General features: G+C 41.2%; 1 protein-coding gene across 2 annotated transcripts in view; it reads right to left on the bottom strand.

The window, feature by feature from the left end:
* The window catches only part of NMNAT2 (nicotinamide nucleotide adenylyltransferase 2), a 160,629-nt gene that overhangs the window by 132,524 nt on the left and 14,353 nt on the right, over positions 1–13,752 (bottom strand). For both annotated transcript variants that reach the window (XM_047841201.1, XM_047841203.1), the window contains exon 2: positions 10,490–10,635. In XM_047841201.1, coding sequence (XP_047697157.1) covers positions 10,490–10,574 — 85 coding nt within the window. In that variant the 5' untranslated portion in view covers positions 10,575–10,635. The remainder of the gene's footprint in view (positions 1–10,489; positions 10,636–13,752) is intronic.

Here is a 13,752-nt window from a genome sequence, read left to right as displayed (position 1 = left end):
AAATAATAAACAAATAAAAAAAATTTTTTTAAAGGAAAAGCCTTACTTCTTTCTTTCAAAGAGTAATACAGAAATAACTTAAAGATATTTAGATAAAATCACAGTGACAGGGACACTGACATTTGGGATGCAAGGCCTCACATCTGAAATGTATGCCCTTGCCCATCAACCTTCAGGGGCTCACTGACAGTGGTGGGTAAAGCCTCAATTCTTTGAAACTGCCCCCTCCCCTCTTCACTCAACCCTGTTTTCTGGCTATCTCATCTCCTGCCCTTCCTTGTCTCCACCCACACCCAGTTATCTAGCAAGCTCCTTGGAGATCCCTCAATGTGTCACGCTGTTACAGGCCTCTTACACATACCCCGATCTCAGCCCAGAATGCCATCCTACATTCTGTACGCTGGGCAGCTCCTACTTTCAAGTTCACTCTCACTAATACCTGCTCTGATGGCCTTCACACCATGTCTTCTCCCTCTATGTTCCCACTCTACCTCTTTTATGGCACTTATGACTTGAAGTGCTATGTTTAGCTTGTCTCCTCCCAGGGGCATGGGGAAGAGTGCCTTTAACTGTCACGTCCTTGAGGCCTAGCATGGTGCCTGAGGCACCTTCATAACTCAATAAACCTTTGTTGAATCAACTGCCACTGACTCCTCTCAAGGCTCTTTGCCCTTTCTGCCACAAAAAGAATACAGGCTTGAGGTGAGGGTGGTAAGTAATTATAACACTTCATTCATTCACTCCTTTGACAGACTTTTATTGAGCATCTACAATGTGTCAGGGACTCTTCTAGGAACCTGAGACACATTAGTAAGCAGAGTAAACCAAAATCCCTGCCCATGAAAAGCTCACATTCTAGCTGGGGACATTAAATAATAAATGTGACAAGAAAGGAAATAACATGATTTGTTAAATGGTGATAAGAGGTAAGGGGAAAAGAGAGAATAAGGGGGACTGGGAGTGTGTGAGCTGCAATTATTTTAAATTATAATTTAAATTTTTATAATTTAAATGTAAATATTACTAAACTTATAATTTAAATTTTTATAATTTATAATTTTTATAATTTTAAATATAATTTTAAATTATATGATCAGAGGAATAGGATCTGCCAAGTAGATAATGAGAAAGTTACATGAAACTTTGAGGGGCACCTGGGTGGCTCAGTTGGTTGAGCGCCTGACTTCAGCTCAGGTCATGATCTTGCAGCTCTGTGGGTTCGAGCCCCACATCGGGCTCTGTGCTGACGGCTCAGAGCCTGGAGCCTGCTTCGGATTCTGTGTCTCCCTCTCTCTCTGACCCTAACTGACTTGCATTCTGTCTCTATCTCTCTCAAAAATAAATAAACATTAAAAAAAATTTAAAAAAAACTTTGAGAAGGAGAGTGAATTAGACATAGGGATATGTGGGAGGAGCATATTACAGGCAGAGAGTACATTCAGTACAAAGACTGTAAGGTCGAAGCAAGGAGGTCATTATGGTTGGATAAGAACTAGGTGGAAAGAGCTGTGTTATGGCGGGGGGGGGGGGGGGGCGGTGAGGAGAAATGCGGCAAATTGTGGAGACCTTGTAGGTCATTTTAATGACATTGACCTTGAATGAGAAAGAGAGCCATGGGAGAATTTTGAGCAAAGGAGCAACATGATCTGACTTAGATCTGGTTTACATTTTGAAAGGATTGCTTTGGCTATTTTTGTTGAGGATTGAGTATTGGGGCCAAGGGTGAAAGCAGGGAGATCAGTTAAAAATCTATTGAAATAATGCAGGTGAAGGAGACCAGTGGCTTATACCAGGGTTGTAGATGTGGAAAAGTGGTTGGCCCTACTTGTATTTTGAAGACAGAGAGATCCAAAATCATTTGCAGACATGGATGTGGTGTGCAGAGAGATAGATCTAGAAAGTCCAAGGTTTTTGACCTAAGCAACTGGAACAAGAGCAAAACCATATGCATTTAGTCGTATCTGGGGGTTATGCTTCACTCACCCTCCTACTGTTTGGTAAATATGAAATGAGGTCAACATGTAGCAGCATGGCTACTGCTGTAGAGGTAACCTGATGCAGAAGAAAGTAGAAAAAAAGAGTGCTATTTAAGCTGCCACCACTTCCATGGGTTAGCCTCTTTGTCTTGCTCTTTTCAAAAATTTTTTTTTCAATGTTTTTTTTAATTTATTTTTGGGACAGAGAGAGACAGAGCATGAACGGGGGAGGGGCAGAGAGAGAGGGAGACACAGAATCCGAAACAGGCTCCAGGCTCTGAGCCATCAGCCCAGAGCCCCACGCGGGGCTCGAACTCACGGACCGCGAGATTGTGACCTGGCTGAAGTCAGACGCTTAACTGACTGCGCCACCCAGGCGCCCCTGTCTTGCTCTTTTCTATTTCTTCCTCTTACCCCTTTATCTCCAGAATTACAAGAATGTTCATGAATGTCTCATTTGTTTTGAACTAAAGAGAATTGTGTGATAACTTTAATGGAAAACAGTTTAATGGTAGTAGAATTTACAGAAGCTCAAAGAAGGTAGCTCCATTATTAAAATGATAATGTGGAAGATGATGATGCTAGTAGTGGTTAAAACACTTGACTTTGTTGCAAAGTTCATAGTCATATATTGTACAGTACAAGAGATGGAGAGAGGATGCCAGTGTTAGGAGGATGGCCTTGGTCATACCATATAACATCTTTTTGGGCTAAGATAATTCTGAGGCTATCTGCCAAACTGTATCCAAAAAAAGTGAATTTGTTTCATGCAATTGAATGCTTATGATTTGAAAACCTCTGGCAATGGAAAACTTTCTCCCTTGTAAACTAATGCTGCATTTATATGGAACATATTCATAAATAAAGTTATGTAATTCTCTATAAAATAAATTCCTATATCCCAATTCTTAGGCTATTATATCAAGTTGTTAGGATTATTTTAAATGCCTTGCTTAACCAAAATTTTGTGAGTTGAATATTGTTTTAAAAAGGTGGTGTTGAAAAATTATTTAATGTATTCCTTTGGGTCCTTAGGATCTTTTTTTTTTTTAATGTTTATTTATTTTTGAGAGAGAGACAGAGACAGAGTATGAGCTGGGCAGGGGCAGAGAGAGAGAGGGAGACACAAAATCTGAAGCAGGCTCTAGCCTCCGAGCTATCAGCAACACGGGGCTCGAACTTAAGAACTGTGAGATCATGACCTGAGCTGAAGTGAGCCACCCAGGCACCCCCTCCTTAGGATCTTTTTGAGCAATTTAAGATGATTTGCAAACTTGTAGAAAAACAAGAACTCCACCAGAAAGTGTATATTTTATAGTATCATTAAATATTGATTAAACAATCACTGTATTCAGAACACTGTATCTGTGGCTGAAAGGACAATGATATTATAAAGTTTGCACTTGAATCTTTTTTAAAGAAACTCTTTTTAAAAAGTTTTTTTTTAATTTTTAATGTTTATTTATTCTTGAGAGATAGAGACAGAGCACGAGCAGGGGAGGGGCAGAGAGAGAGGAAGACACAGAATCTGAAGCAGGCTCTAGGCTCTGAGCTGTCAGCACAGAACCCTATGGGGGGCTCAAACCCACAGACTGCAAGATCATGACCTGAGCTGAAGTCGGACACTTAACAGACTGATTTTATTTTTAAGTAATCTCTACACCCAATGTGGAGCTCAAATTTACAACCCTGAGATCAAGATCTACATGCTCCACTGATTGAGTCAGCCAGGTACTCCTTAAGGAAACACTTTTAAAACTGGGTTTTCATTATCTTTCCCAGTCATCCATATACTACTCTCACAACTATTGCCTATCAGTAGAAAAATAACAGAAATGCAGATAACCCATCTAGTTTTGCATTTTCCTCTCATGTCTGAGGATATCTCTGAAACAGAGGAGTCCAAACTTGAAGCTTAGCAGGTATGTTTCTTAGTTTGCCTCCACATTTCTAGGTTGTTCATTTGGCTTGGTCTAACATTAGAAATGTGTATAGAAATGTTTCTCTTGACATTCGTAACATTTTAAAGGATGTTCGTATCAAGTAATAATTCGTACATTTTCCTAAAAGGCATAGAACCTCCAATTCTCATAGTTCTAAGCATATCTTAGAATAAAAGGCTTAGACATATAGAATAAAATTAAGTAAAACAAAAAGGGAAGAAAAGCTGAAAATGAATATTACTTCATTTCAAAATTGTTAGAACATCACCCATCTTGGTTTTATCTTATTCCTTGGTTTGGGGTGAATTCTAGATGGGATATTTGCCTTTCATAGTTAGCTTGTGTCCACATGAGGCTCAGTTAATGAATTCAGCTGGATAAAGTAAATCAAACCACCTCTTCTTGTGAACAAAAATGTCTAAATTTTCTTTTTCAGTCCTTATTCTCATGTCATGAACAGACACAGCTCCTGCCAGTGAAACAACCATGATTGATCCATGAGTTTCCATTGTGGACTTTTATCTCATCAATGAGTTAGAATGCCCAAATCTACTTGAATATACTATCACAGCCTTCATCACAGTGGTGGGCAAGTTCTAGAATGGTCTTTTGAACTGCATCGACTATTCCCAATTTTACAACCTCAAAATTTAAAAAAAATCAACTTTAGGACCTTGATTTTCTCCAATTTCATACTTCTAAAAAAGTCAACACACCCTTTATCTTTTTATTTCCATAATGTTAACGAATTTCAATATCTTTCTCACATGAGGAATTTTGAATAACCCAACTAGAACCCACTGGGAGCTTTTATTTGAAGATTCAGATGTCCCAGCTAAAACACATTTTGAATTTCAGTATTTCCTTCTTTTGCATCAGTGCTGGATTAGAATGCACATTTCCAAAATTTTAGAGTCAGTATGAATCTTCGCTTTCCCCATAAACCCTAAATGAACTCCTCTTCCAGTGTTCTTTATTCATGTACTTTGGACAGAAACCTGAGAGTTACCCTGGTCTACTTTGCCACCACCACCCATCATGTCACCAAATAAGTATCCCTTTTACCCATTAAATGTTTTCAAATACACTTACTTTCCATCCCAGGTACCACTAACCAGAGTGAGGTGACCATCTTTACTTGAACTCTGTATTGTTGAAATAGGGGCCTAGCTGGTCACTACATTTCCATTCTTACCCTTACACTAATCTATTCAAAATTCAATTAAATCATAACCTCAAAGATACAATTATGACATTCCTTTACTTTAAAAACCATGTGATATTCTTTCATTCCCTGGGATAAAATTGTAATTCCTTAACATGACTTAATAAGCTTTCATAATCGATTAGACTTCCATCTGTCTTTCCAGTATTACCTCTTACTCCCCTTCTCCTTGAGCCATCCTAAACTTTCCTTTGTTCTAATACGTCATGGCTTTCTGTCTTACCACCCCAGCCTTTGTGCATGGTTGATTCCTCTATCTGAACAAGATTTTATACACTCATTTATTTTGTATTTACTCAACAACTATGATGGAGCAAAGACTTGCTATTTGTAACTTTTATTAATTATACTATTATGGAGAGCCTACTCCATGCTAGGCACAAGGAAATCAATCCATAATGAAACCATGCATGGTTTGTGTTCTAATATTGCTTAAGGTCTCACATGGAAAATAGTCATTAAACATAATGAGATGAGAGTTATGTCATGGAAAGTATAAAGTGATGTGGGATCAAATGTCAGGGTAACCATACTTAATTTAGAAGTCAGTGGAGGTTCCCTGAGGAGGTACCACTGAAGGTAAAATCTGAAGAATAAGTAGGTGTTAGTTGTGGTAACAGGAGAGTGGGGAGGAAGGAGGAGGTAAGAGAGTGGTGGAAAAAATGTTCCAGTGATAGAGTTACATGGAAAATACAGGGTACTAAGAAAAGAAATAGCCTTTCCTTGTTATAGTATAAGATATTGGGAACAGATATCTTTGTTGAATATATTCTGTTGGCTGCCTGTACTACCAAGGAAAATATTCACAAAGTTCCCATAACCCTTTGTTAATAACTAAATTTAGGTGACTTTCTTTTCATAGGTGCTGTTGCAACTAAAGGAATAAAGAGGCATCTTGAATGAGAGAGAGAATCTAGATATCAGAAAACTAGTTTTATCTTGACTTTTGCTTATAACCTCGACCAAATGACTTACACCTGTACCTCTGCTTTTTCATTTGTAAAAGGGAGATGATAATATTATCCAGTTTAACTTGCAGAGTAGAATCAAATAAGATAATGGTGCCAAAAGTAAAAAGCACCACTTTGTGCTTAATGGTCTTTTTTTTTATAGCCATTTTGAGCATATTAAACAGTTTCTTGATTTCTGACAGCTATCTATATCAGTAGCAACTCAAATTCATTTTTCTTATGATTTCTAGTTATAGCAATAGGGGCTGCTTTTCCAATTCTACAATAATTAAAAAGCCCTCTTCACTACCTTTGAAGAGGAACAGAATTGGATCATGTCTCTTTTCAAAAGACCCACTTGTTCAAAGTAAAAATATTACTATTTTCTATTCCAGTAGAAAAACTGGAAAATCTAGTTATTTTTCAATCATCAAAAACCAGAATTCACCTCTGCTCTAATTGTTTCAGTTCCTTTATTTTTTATGGCAAAACTTTTCTGATCAGTCCTTTCTTATTTTTCTACTTAAACTTATTATCTGATTTCCCAGGCATGAATATATCGACAAACACAGCAATATAAATGCAAAGAAATTATACTGAAATATAATCACTACATAATTAATAATTAAGATCTTAGGTGTTTTAAAAAAAAACACCTTCTAGGGGTTCCACGTTGAATGTCTGACTTGATTTCAGCTCAGGTCATGATCTCATGCTTTGTGAGATCAAGCCCCACATTAGGCTCTGCACTGAGAGCATGGAGCCTGCTTGGGATTCTCTCTCTCCACTTCTGTTTCTCTGTCCCTCCCCTGTTTGAGCTCCCTCTCTCTCAAAATAAATAAATCGACATTAAAAAAAAAAAAAAGTTAAGAGGCATCTGGGTGGCTCAGTCGGTTAAGCATCTGACTCTTGATTTTTGGCTCAGGTCATGATCTCATGATTCCTGAGTTCAAACCACACATCAGGCTCTGTGCTTGACAGCATGGATTCTAATTGGGATTCTCTCTCTCCCTCTCTCTCTCCGCCATTCCCTGTCTCATGCTCTCTCTCTCTCTCTCTCTCAAAATAAATAAATAAACATTTTTTAAAAGTTAAAAACACAAAAAACCTTCCAGTGTCATGTTAGTTTCTTATGTAATAAGGCAGACTCATGAAGTAAAACATTGTTAGTTTATGAATTGATTTTTCCAAAAATTTACTTATCCCTGAAAACATTTTACTTATAATCAAGTATATAGGTGTCAACTATTTCTATCACAAATATTAAATTTTTCTATGTTTCTATAGCCACAATTAGGAATACAACTTCCCATTCATCAAAATAAAAGGAAAAGCTCATTCTAAAATATTTTACAAATACTGAGAACTGTAAAAGTACTACTTTACAGAGATTAAGAGTGAGCTTTCAGTTCTGAACATCACATCTCTTTTTGTTTATAATCTTTCTCTTTTTTCTTTGGTAAACAATTAGATTTCAAAACATGGGAGCTCTAATAAAGATGTCTAATTTTAAAGTCCTGTTCAAATCTTAAAAAAAAATTCTATTACAGATTTCAGACACCTTAAAGAAAGTTTGACAATTTTATTGCATTAATTATTTCTGTAATGTGTGGAGAAGATTTTAAAAGCTATTTGAAAGAAGAAAATAGTTCATGGATAACTGGTTTCTTTAGAGATGGTGGGAAGCTCTCAAAACGCATATTTAGGAATCCCATTTAGTTGATGTCCAACTTAATTCTAATCTCTGTTAGTATATGTTTGAAGGAAATAGACTTCATGGAATTATGCAGTCAGATCAGTGAGCACTTGTTCCTGCATTTGGTACAGTGCAAAGGTCTCTGCAAGAGGAATTAAGAATGTGGGGTTCAAGTCTCAACTCTGCCACCCGCTCTCCATATCACTTAAGCCACTTAAGAAAGTCACTTCCCCTCTGAACATCAGTTTCTTATTCATAAAATGGAGATCATGATGCCTTTCTGGTAACTTTGTTATTAGGAATAAGTGATATCACATATATACAGAAAGAAATCACAACATTTTTCATGAGCTCAAAGATTCCCATGAGAGTCCACAAAGAATAGTTTAATATGTATTTTGTGTTCTTGTTCTTGTTTCCTTTCATATGTATATGTGCTAAATCCTCCATTAGGTTATAAGCTCCTTATAGCCACAGTGAGCATACCATATCCGCTTTCCATGTTGCTCTTCAGATTATGCATAACTAATGGACACTCATAAGGCTTTGTTGATAGATATTCTCTCTCTTATCCCTCAGTTCCAATATTAAGCAAATAGTTACCCCTGTCAGAAAGTCTCCTTTCACCTATTCTATGTCTAAACCTCTTTGCTGTAATCCATGCCTATTTCCACATATTCTATCCTCTAAACTCACGGAGAATTGGCAGGTCAGCATGGACTTAACAAAAGCCTTTATCACTGTTACCAAACTCTTTTCAGCTGCAAGACGGAATACTAGGTTCTCAAGTTAAATCGACTCATCCTAAAACCCAAAACAAGTGGAATTAACTACTTTAACCCCAGGAAAACAGGCAGAGTACTGGCTGGCTCACTAAAGATTTCTAGAGCCAAGGAATTCTAGAGGAAAGCACAACCAAGCCCGCCTGGGCAACTGAGAGGAACAAAGTACAGTGGCATAAAATGGCTAGAGGAAATATGGACAGAGAAGAAAGGCAGGACAGGGATAAAAGCACCAGCGAAACTACAGTGTTCCCAGGGCGCCGATATTCCCTTAGAAGAATGAGGAGATGCTCTGGTCTATTCTGATGCTTAAACAAAAGTCTTTACTTAACAAGTAAGTTAGCATTAGCTCCTAATAAAACACTTTTAAAAGCTGAAGGGATGGTGAGGAAGGGATGGCTATCTCCCAGTCTCCCTCCTTGGATCCCATCAATGTGCATACCTGGTCTCCCCTCAGCTCATAGTCTTTCTATATTCTTTTCATGAGGTTTTAAATAATTGGGCCCAGTTCAACGCACCTTTTAGGTTTAAGAGCAGAGTATTTTTAACCAAAGCCACCTCGCCCATTCTTTACCAATATGATGTGACTTTCATTAAACAGCCCGACGAGGGCTCGCGCAATCCTCCGACTCGCGTAAACACGTGTGCCCGAAGCCAGCTCCCGCTAGCCCTGCGCTTCAGCACTGCCGCCTCTGGATAGCGCCTTGCTGGCAGGCTGGCTCGGGCCTCCCACCCGTCTCTCATCCATCTCCAGCCCACTCTCTCTCCTCTTCTCGTTTACTTCAGTGCCAGAGAAAAAGCACCTCCAACTTCTAACCTCTAGTCTATGCCTGCTTTTAAAGTGACCTCCGCGTCCCTCCCTCAGGGTCTAAATGCGCACGCCCCCGCGCCGTTGGGTCCTACCGGAGCAGCAGCGAAGCCGCGTCCACCAGTGGCCCGAGATCTCCAACAGGCACTGACCACATTTCCCTTGCCCCTGCTAAATCCCAAAGCAGCAGTCAGGAGCCCCTGCTCGCTCCCTTTCCCTCCACGCCCCAAAACCTCCAAGAAACAAACGCGCAACGATGCGCGCTCCCCCCGCCCCAACTCGCGCGCGCACACACACTCACACTCATACACACACTCGCACGCCGCAAGCCTTCCGGGTGCCATCGCCGCCCTGGGCAGAGCCTCAGCCAACTTGGGCCCGGATCCATCAACACCCGCTGCCTCGAAAAGGGCTGCCCGCAGCGGCCGCCCCGCCCCCTCCCCTTCCTAGGCAGTGGGTCCCGGCAGCCAAGCCCTGGCTGGCGAGCCCCCACCCCTTTCACTCAGCCATCAACCTCGCGCGGGCAATATACGGTCCACAACCCTCAAACATTCGCCCCTGGGCCGCCCTGAACCATTAGCCAAACCCTAAATTAATCTCCCTGAAGCCCCAGACCTGCTAATGGTGTGTTGTGTGTCAGTGTGTTTGTGTCTCCAAGGCATGTACATCATTTAACTCCTGCGAGCTTTCCATCCATCCTAAACAAACAGCACGTTATCTCCAACCCCCTCCTTCCTTCTCCGCGTCCCAATCTCTGCCCCCACCCCGATCCTCACCCGCCAAGTGACCAAACTACCACACCACCGCACCCCAGTTCTAGAACCTCGACCTCCCACCGGGTCTAAACCCAGTCACCTCCGGCCCCTCCCCTCCCCCACCCCTTTGGCCCCCAGCGTGCCGGGTCCGGCCCGAGCAAGTGACGCCTGGGAAGCGCAGTCTACGTCCCTTCCCAGGAGCCCGAAATAGAGGGGCTGACCTCCCACCAGAGGGATCAGCCGGCGCATCCCGCCGAGGGGCACACGCCTTACTGTTGGGTCGCCCTGGAAAATACAGGTGCCGGGGAAGGAGAGAGGCGGAAGCAGCCTCCGGGGGTGGGCGGGAGGACTCACCGAACATCTGAATGTGCCCTTTGGTGATGGGATTGAAGCTGCCGCAGGCAAGCAAGATAACGTGGGTCTTGGTGGTCTCCGTCATCTTGCGGGTGGGTCCCTCGCGCTGGTCCAGGGGTCGCCTCTTTTTTTGTGTCTCGATATGTCTGCAGAGGGAGAAAGGAAGGCGAGGCTCCGGCGGTGGATGCTGTGGACTCCAAGGAGCCGCTCCAGACGCAAACCGCGTCACTCCCCGCCTCCCCTTAACGCTTGCAGCTCCGGCCAGATCCGAAGCTGCTTTTGTAGTGCTCTGCTCCGTCCTTCTCTTTTCTTTTTGTGTTGTCCTTTTCCAGGTCTCTGGTCCTGGTCTCCCGCCCCTCCCTTTCCTCGCCCCCACCCACCTCACTCCATCACGCTCTTCCCTAGTGTTTCTGCAGGTAAGACGTGGTACCCACGCCCAGAACCATGAATACTCACAGCATGGTGAGTATTCTTTCTCTTACCTCCTTCTGACTTTTCCTCCCACACGCTAACATTTTTCTGTCCACATCTACTTTCTCTAACATTTCCAACTCCAAAAGTGTTTGATCTTAAGAATTGGGATTTTTTTTCTTCCTCAATTTTTTAAGTGAGAAATGACAATTGTTCATGTCAGGAATACTGATTTCTGTCTTTCTTTTTCCCCTTATCTGATGATTTTGAACTGTTGAACTGAATCTGAAATCCTGAATCCTTCCCCTAGAATGATGGACTTTTGGGGGGGGGGGGGTTGAAGCAATGCTGAAAACATGGATGGGGCAGAGTGACTAAAGTTGTATTAGAAAACTACTGTGATCTTACATAAGTCACCAAAGTTGAAACAAAGATTTACCCATCCAACAAGTGTTTGTTGAGTGCTCACTATGTTTGCGGCGCTGTTATAAACCCTACTGGAGGGAGATAGACAATACACAGAAGAGGAAAATTTTTTTTCATGTTTATTTGTTTTTGAGAGACAGACAGACAGCATGAGTGGGGGAGGGGCAGAGAGAGAGAGAGAGAGAGAGAGAGAGAGAGAGAGAGAGAGAGAAGGAATCTGAAACAGGCTCCAGGTTCTGAGCTGTCAGCACAGAGCCTGACACAGGGCTCGAACTCTGAACAACAACATCATGACCTGAACAGAAGTCGTGTGCTTAACTGCCTGAGCCACCCAGGCACCCCAGGAGGAAAATATTAAATGCCAATTGTGCAATGCACAATAAGTGAATGCCATTCACTCTGACAAAACAAAAGGTGAATGGAAGAGTGGGGACCACTTCAAATCCAGGAGTCAGGAAAGGCCTCCCTGGGCAGGTGAAATTTAAACTGCAGCCTAAAGGACAAGTACCTGTTAGTACATATATTTTGGGACAAAGAAAGGTCTTTTTGTGCTCATAGATGTGAAAGAAGGCCAGTGTGACTAGAGTCCATGAATAAGGGGAAAATGCTAGGAGACAAGATTGGACCTTTGATCAGGACAGAATCGAATGGGACTTCAGGGCTAGGATAGGGTTGGGATGCTTTTCTAAGTGGAATAACTTAGGAATGAGAAAAGGAAACCACTGAAACTTTAAGCAGAGGAGTGATGAGTAATTTACATTTTTATAAGATCACTCTGGCTGGCAGTTGAAAAGTAGGAGGGCAAGGCCAGCATTTAGGAAATTCTGCTGGTGGCCTCGGCTAAGTAGAGTTTTCCTTGGACTAGGATTTATAAAGGTGAAGTTGGTGAGAAGCAGATGGTCTCACAACAACAAGTTTTGTTGATAGTTCATGGTCTTTGCATATGGATTGGATGTGTGGGATGAGGAAAAGAGAAATCTAAGAAAATGTCTAGAAATTTGGGGTAAGCAAAGGAGTGGGCTGAGATTGAGAAAGTGGGGAAAGAAACTTTGGGGGATAACTAAGTGTTCCATTGTGATACAATAGATAGACCTAATAATTCTTATTTTTTAATGGCCTTTTAAAAAGTTGAGGTATAATTGACATACTACATTGTATTAATTTTAGATGTCCATAATAATTCTGAATTTAGAGTTCCACAAGTACAAATATTTACCTTTCCTAGGCTTCTAGATTTCTTGAATAAATTTCTACCCTATATTACTGGTTGATCGTTGTTTCTTATCCAAGATCACATAAATATTTGTGCAGTAAATATTTGCTAAATTATGCTGAATTGCAAATCAACCCTAATGTGCACAAAATTTCTAGTTCAGATACAAAAGTCCTACAAGTTGATGTACATTTATAATGGGGTTAGTATCTTTCCTGGCATGGGATGCAGATTAGTGGAGTAGAAAGAACAAGAGATATTGAAGGGAAGCTGACTTGGGTATGAAACTCTGACACTAGCTGGGCAATTAGCATAATTATAGTTAAGCTATAAATATTTATGGAGTGTCTGCCCTGTGCCAGGCACTTGTTTTAGGGACTGTGAACAAAACAAAGTCCCTACTTTAATAGAGCTCACATTCTAGAGGGGAAAACACACCATAAAAAAAAAAAAAGAATAAATATAATGGCAATAGATACAATGAAGAATAAAGCAGGGTAAGAAGGAAAGGACAATCTTCCTTTCTATGAGGTGGTCAGGGACGGCATCTCTGTTAAGATGGTATTTTTTTTTTAATTTTTTTTTCAACGTTTTTTATTTATTTTTGGGACAGAGAGAGACAGAGCATGAACAGGGGAGGGCAGAGAGAGAGGGAGACACAGAATCGGAAACAGGCTCCAGGCTCCGAGCCATCAGCCCAGAGCCCGACGTGGGGCTCGAACTCACAGACCGCGAGATCGTGACCTGGCTGAAGTCGGGCGCCCAACCGACTACGCCACCCAGGCGCCCCTCTGTTAAGATGGTATTTGAGCAGGGATGTGAAGCAAGTGAAGGAATATGTCATTTGGAGAAGAATATACCCGGCAGAATAGCAAATACAAAGACCCTGAAGGAGCAGGAATGGTTGGGATTGTTCAGCAAGCATGCCTGTATTGCTTAAGAAAAGAAAGAAAGTGAAAAGTGGTAGGAGACACATCAGAAAAATAGAACAGACATATAGATAGGGCCTCATAGCTATGGTTAGGGCTTTGATTTTTTCAGAGATAGGAAGTCACTGGAGGGTTTTGAGTGGAGAAGTGACATGAGCTAACTTACACTGGAAAAGTATCAGCTTGGCAGGAGATACAAATTCTGGAGTCATCGGTATAGCTTAATATTTAAAACCATAGGATTAAATGAGGTCATCTAGGGAGTAACAGATATCTAAATGAAA

Source organism: Prionailurus viverrinus, chromosome F1, assembly GCF_022837055.1.
Source record: "Prionailurus viverrinus isolate Anna chromosome F1, UM_Priviv_1.0, whole genome shotgun sequence".
In the NCBI taxonomy this organism is placed as follows: domain Eukaryota; kingdom Metazoa; phylum Chordata; class Mammalia; order Carnivora; family Felidae; genus Prionailurus; species Prionailurus viverrinus.
The sequence above is the reverse complement of the archived record's forward strand: the minus strand, read 5'-3'. Positions and strand labels throughout refer to the sequence as shown.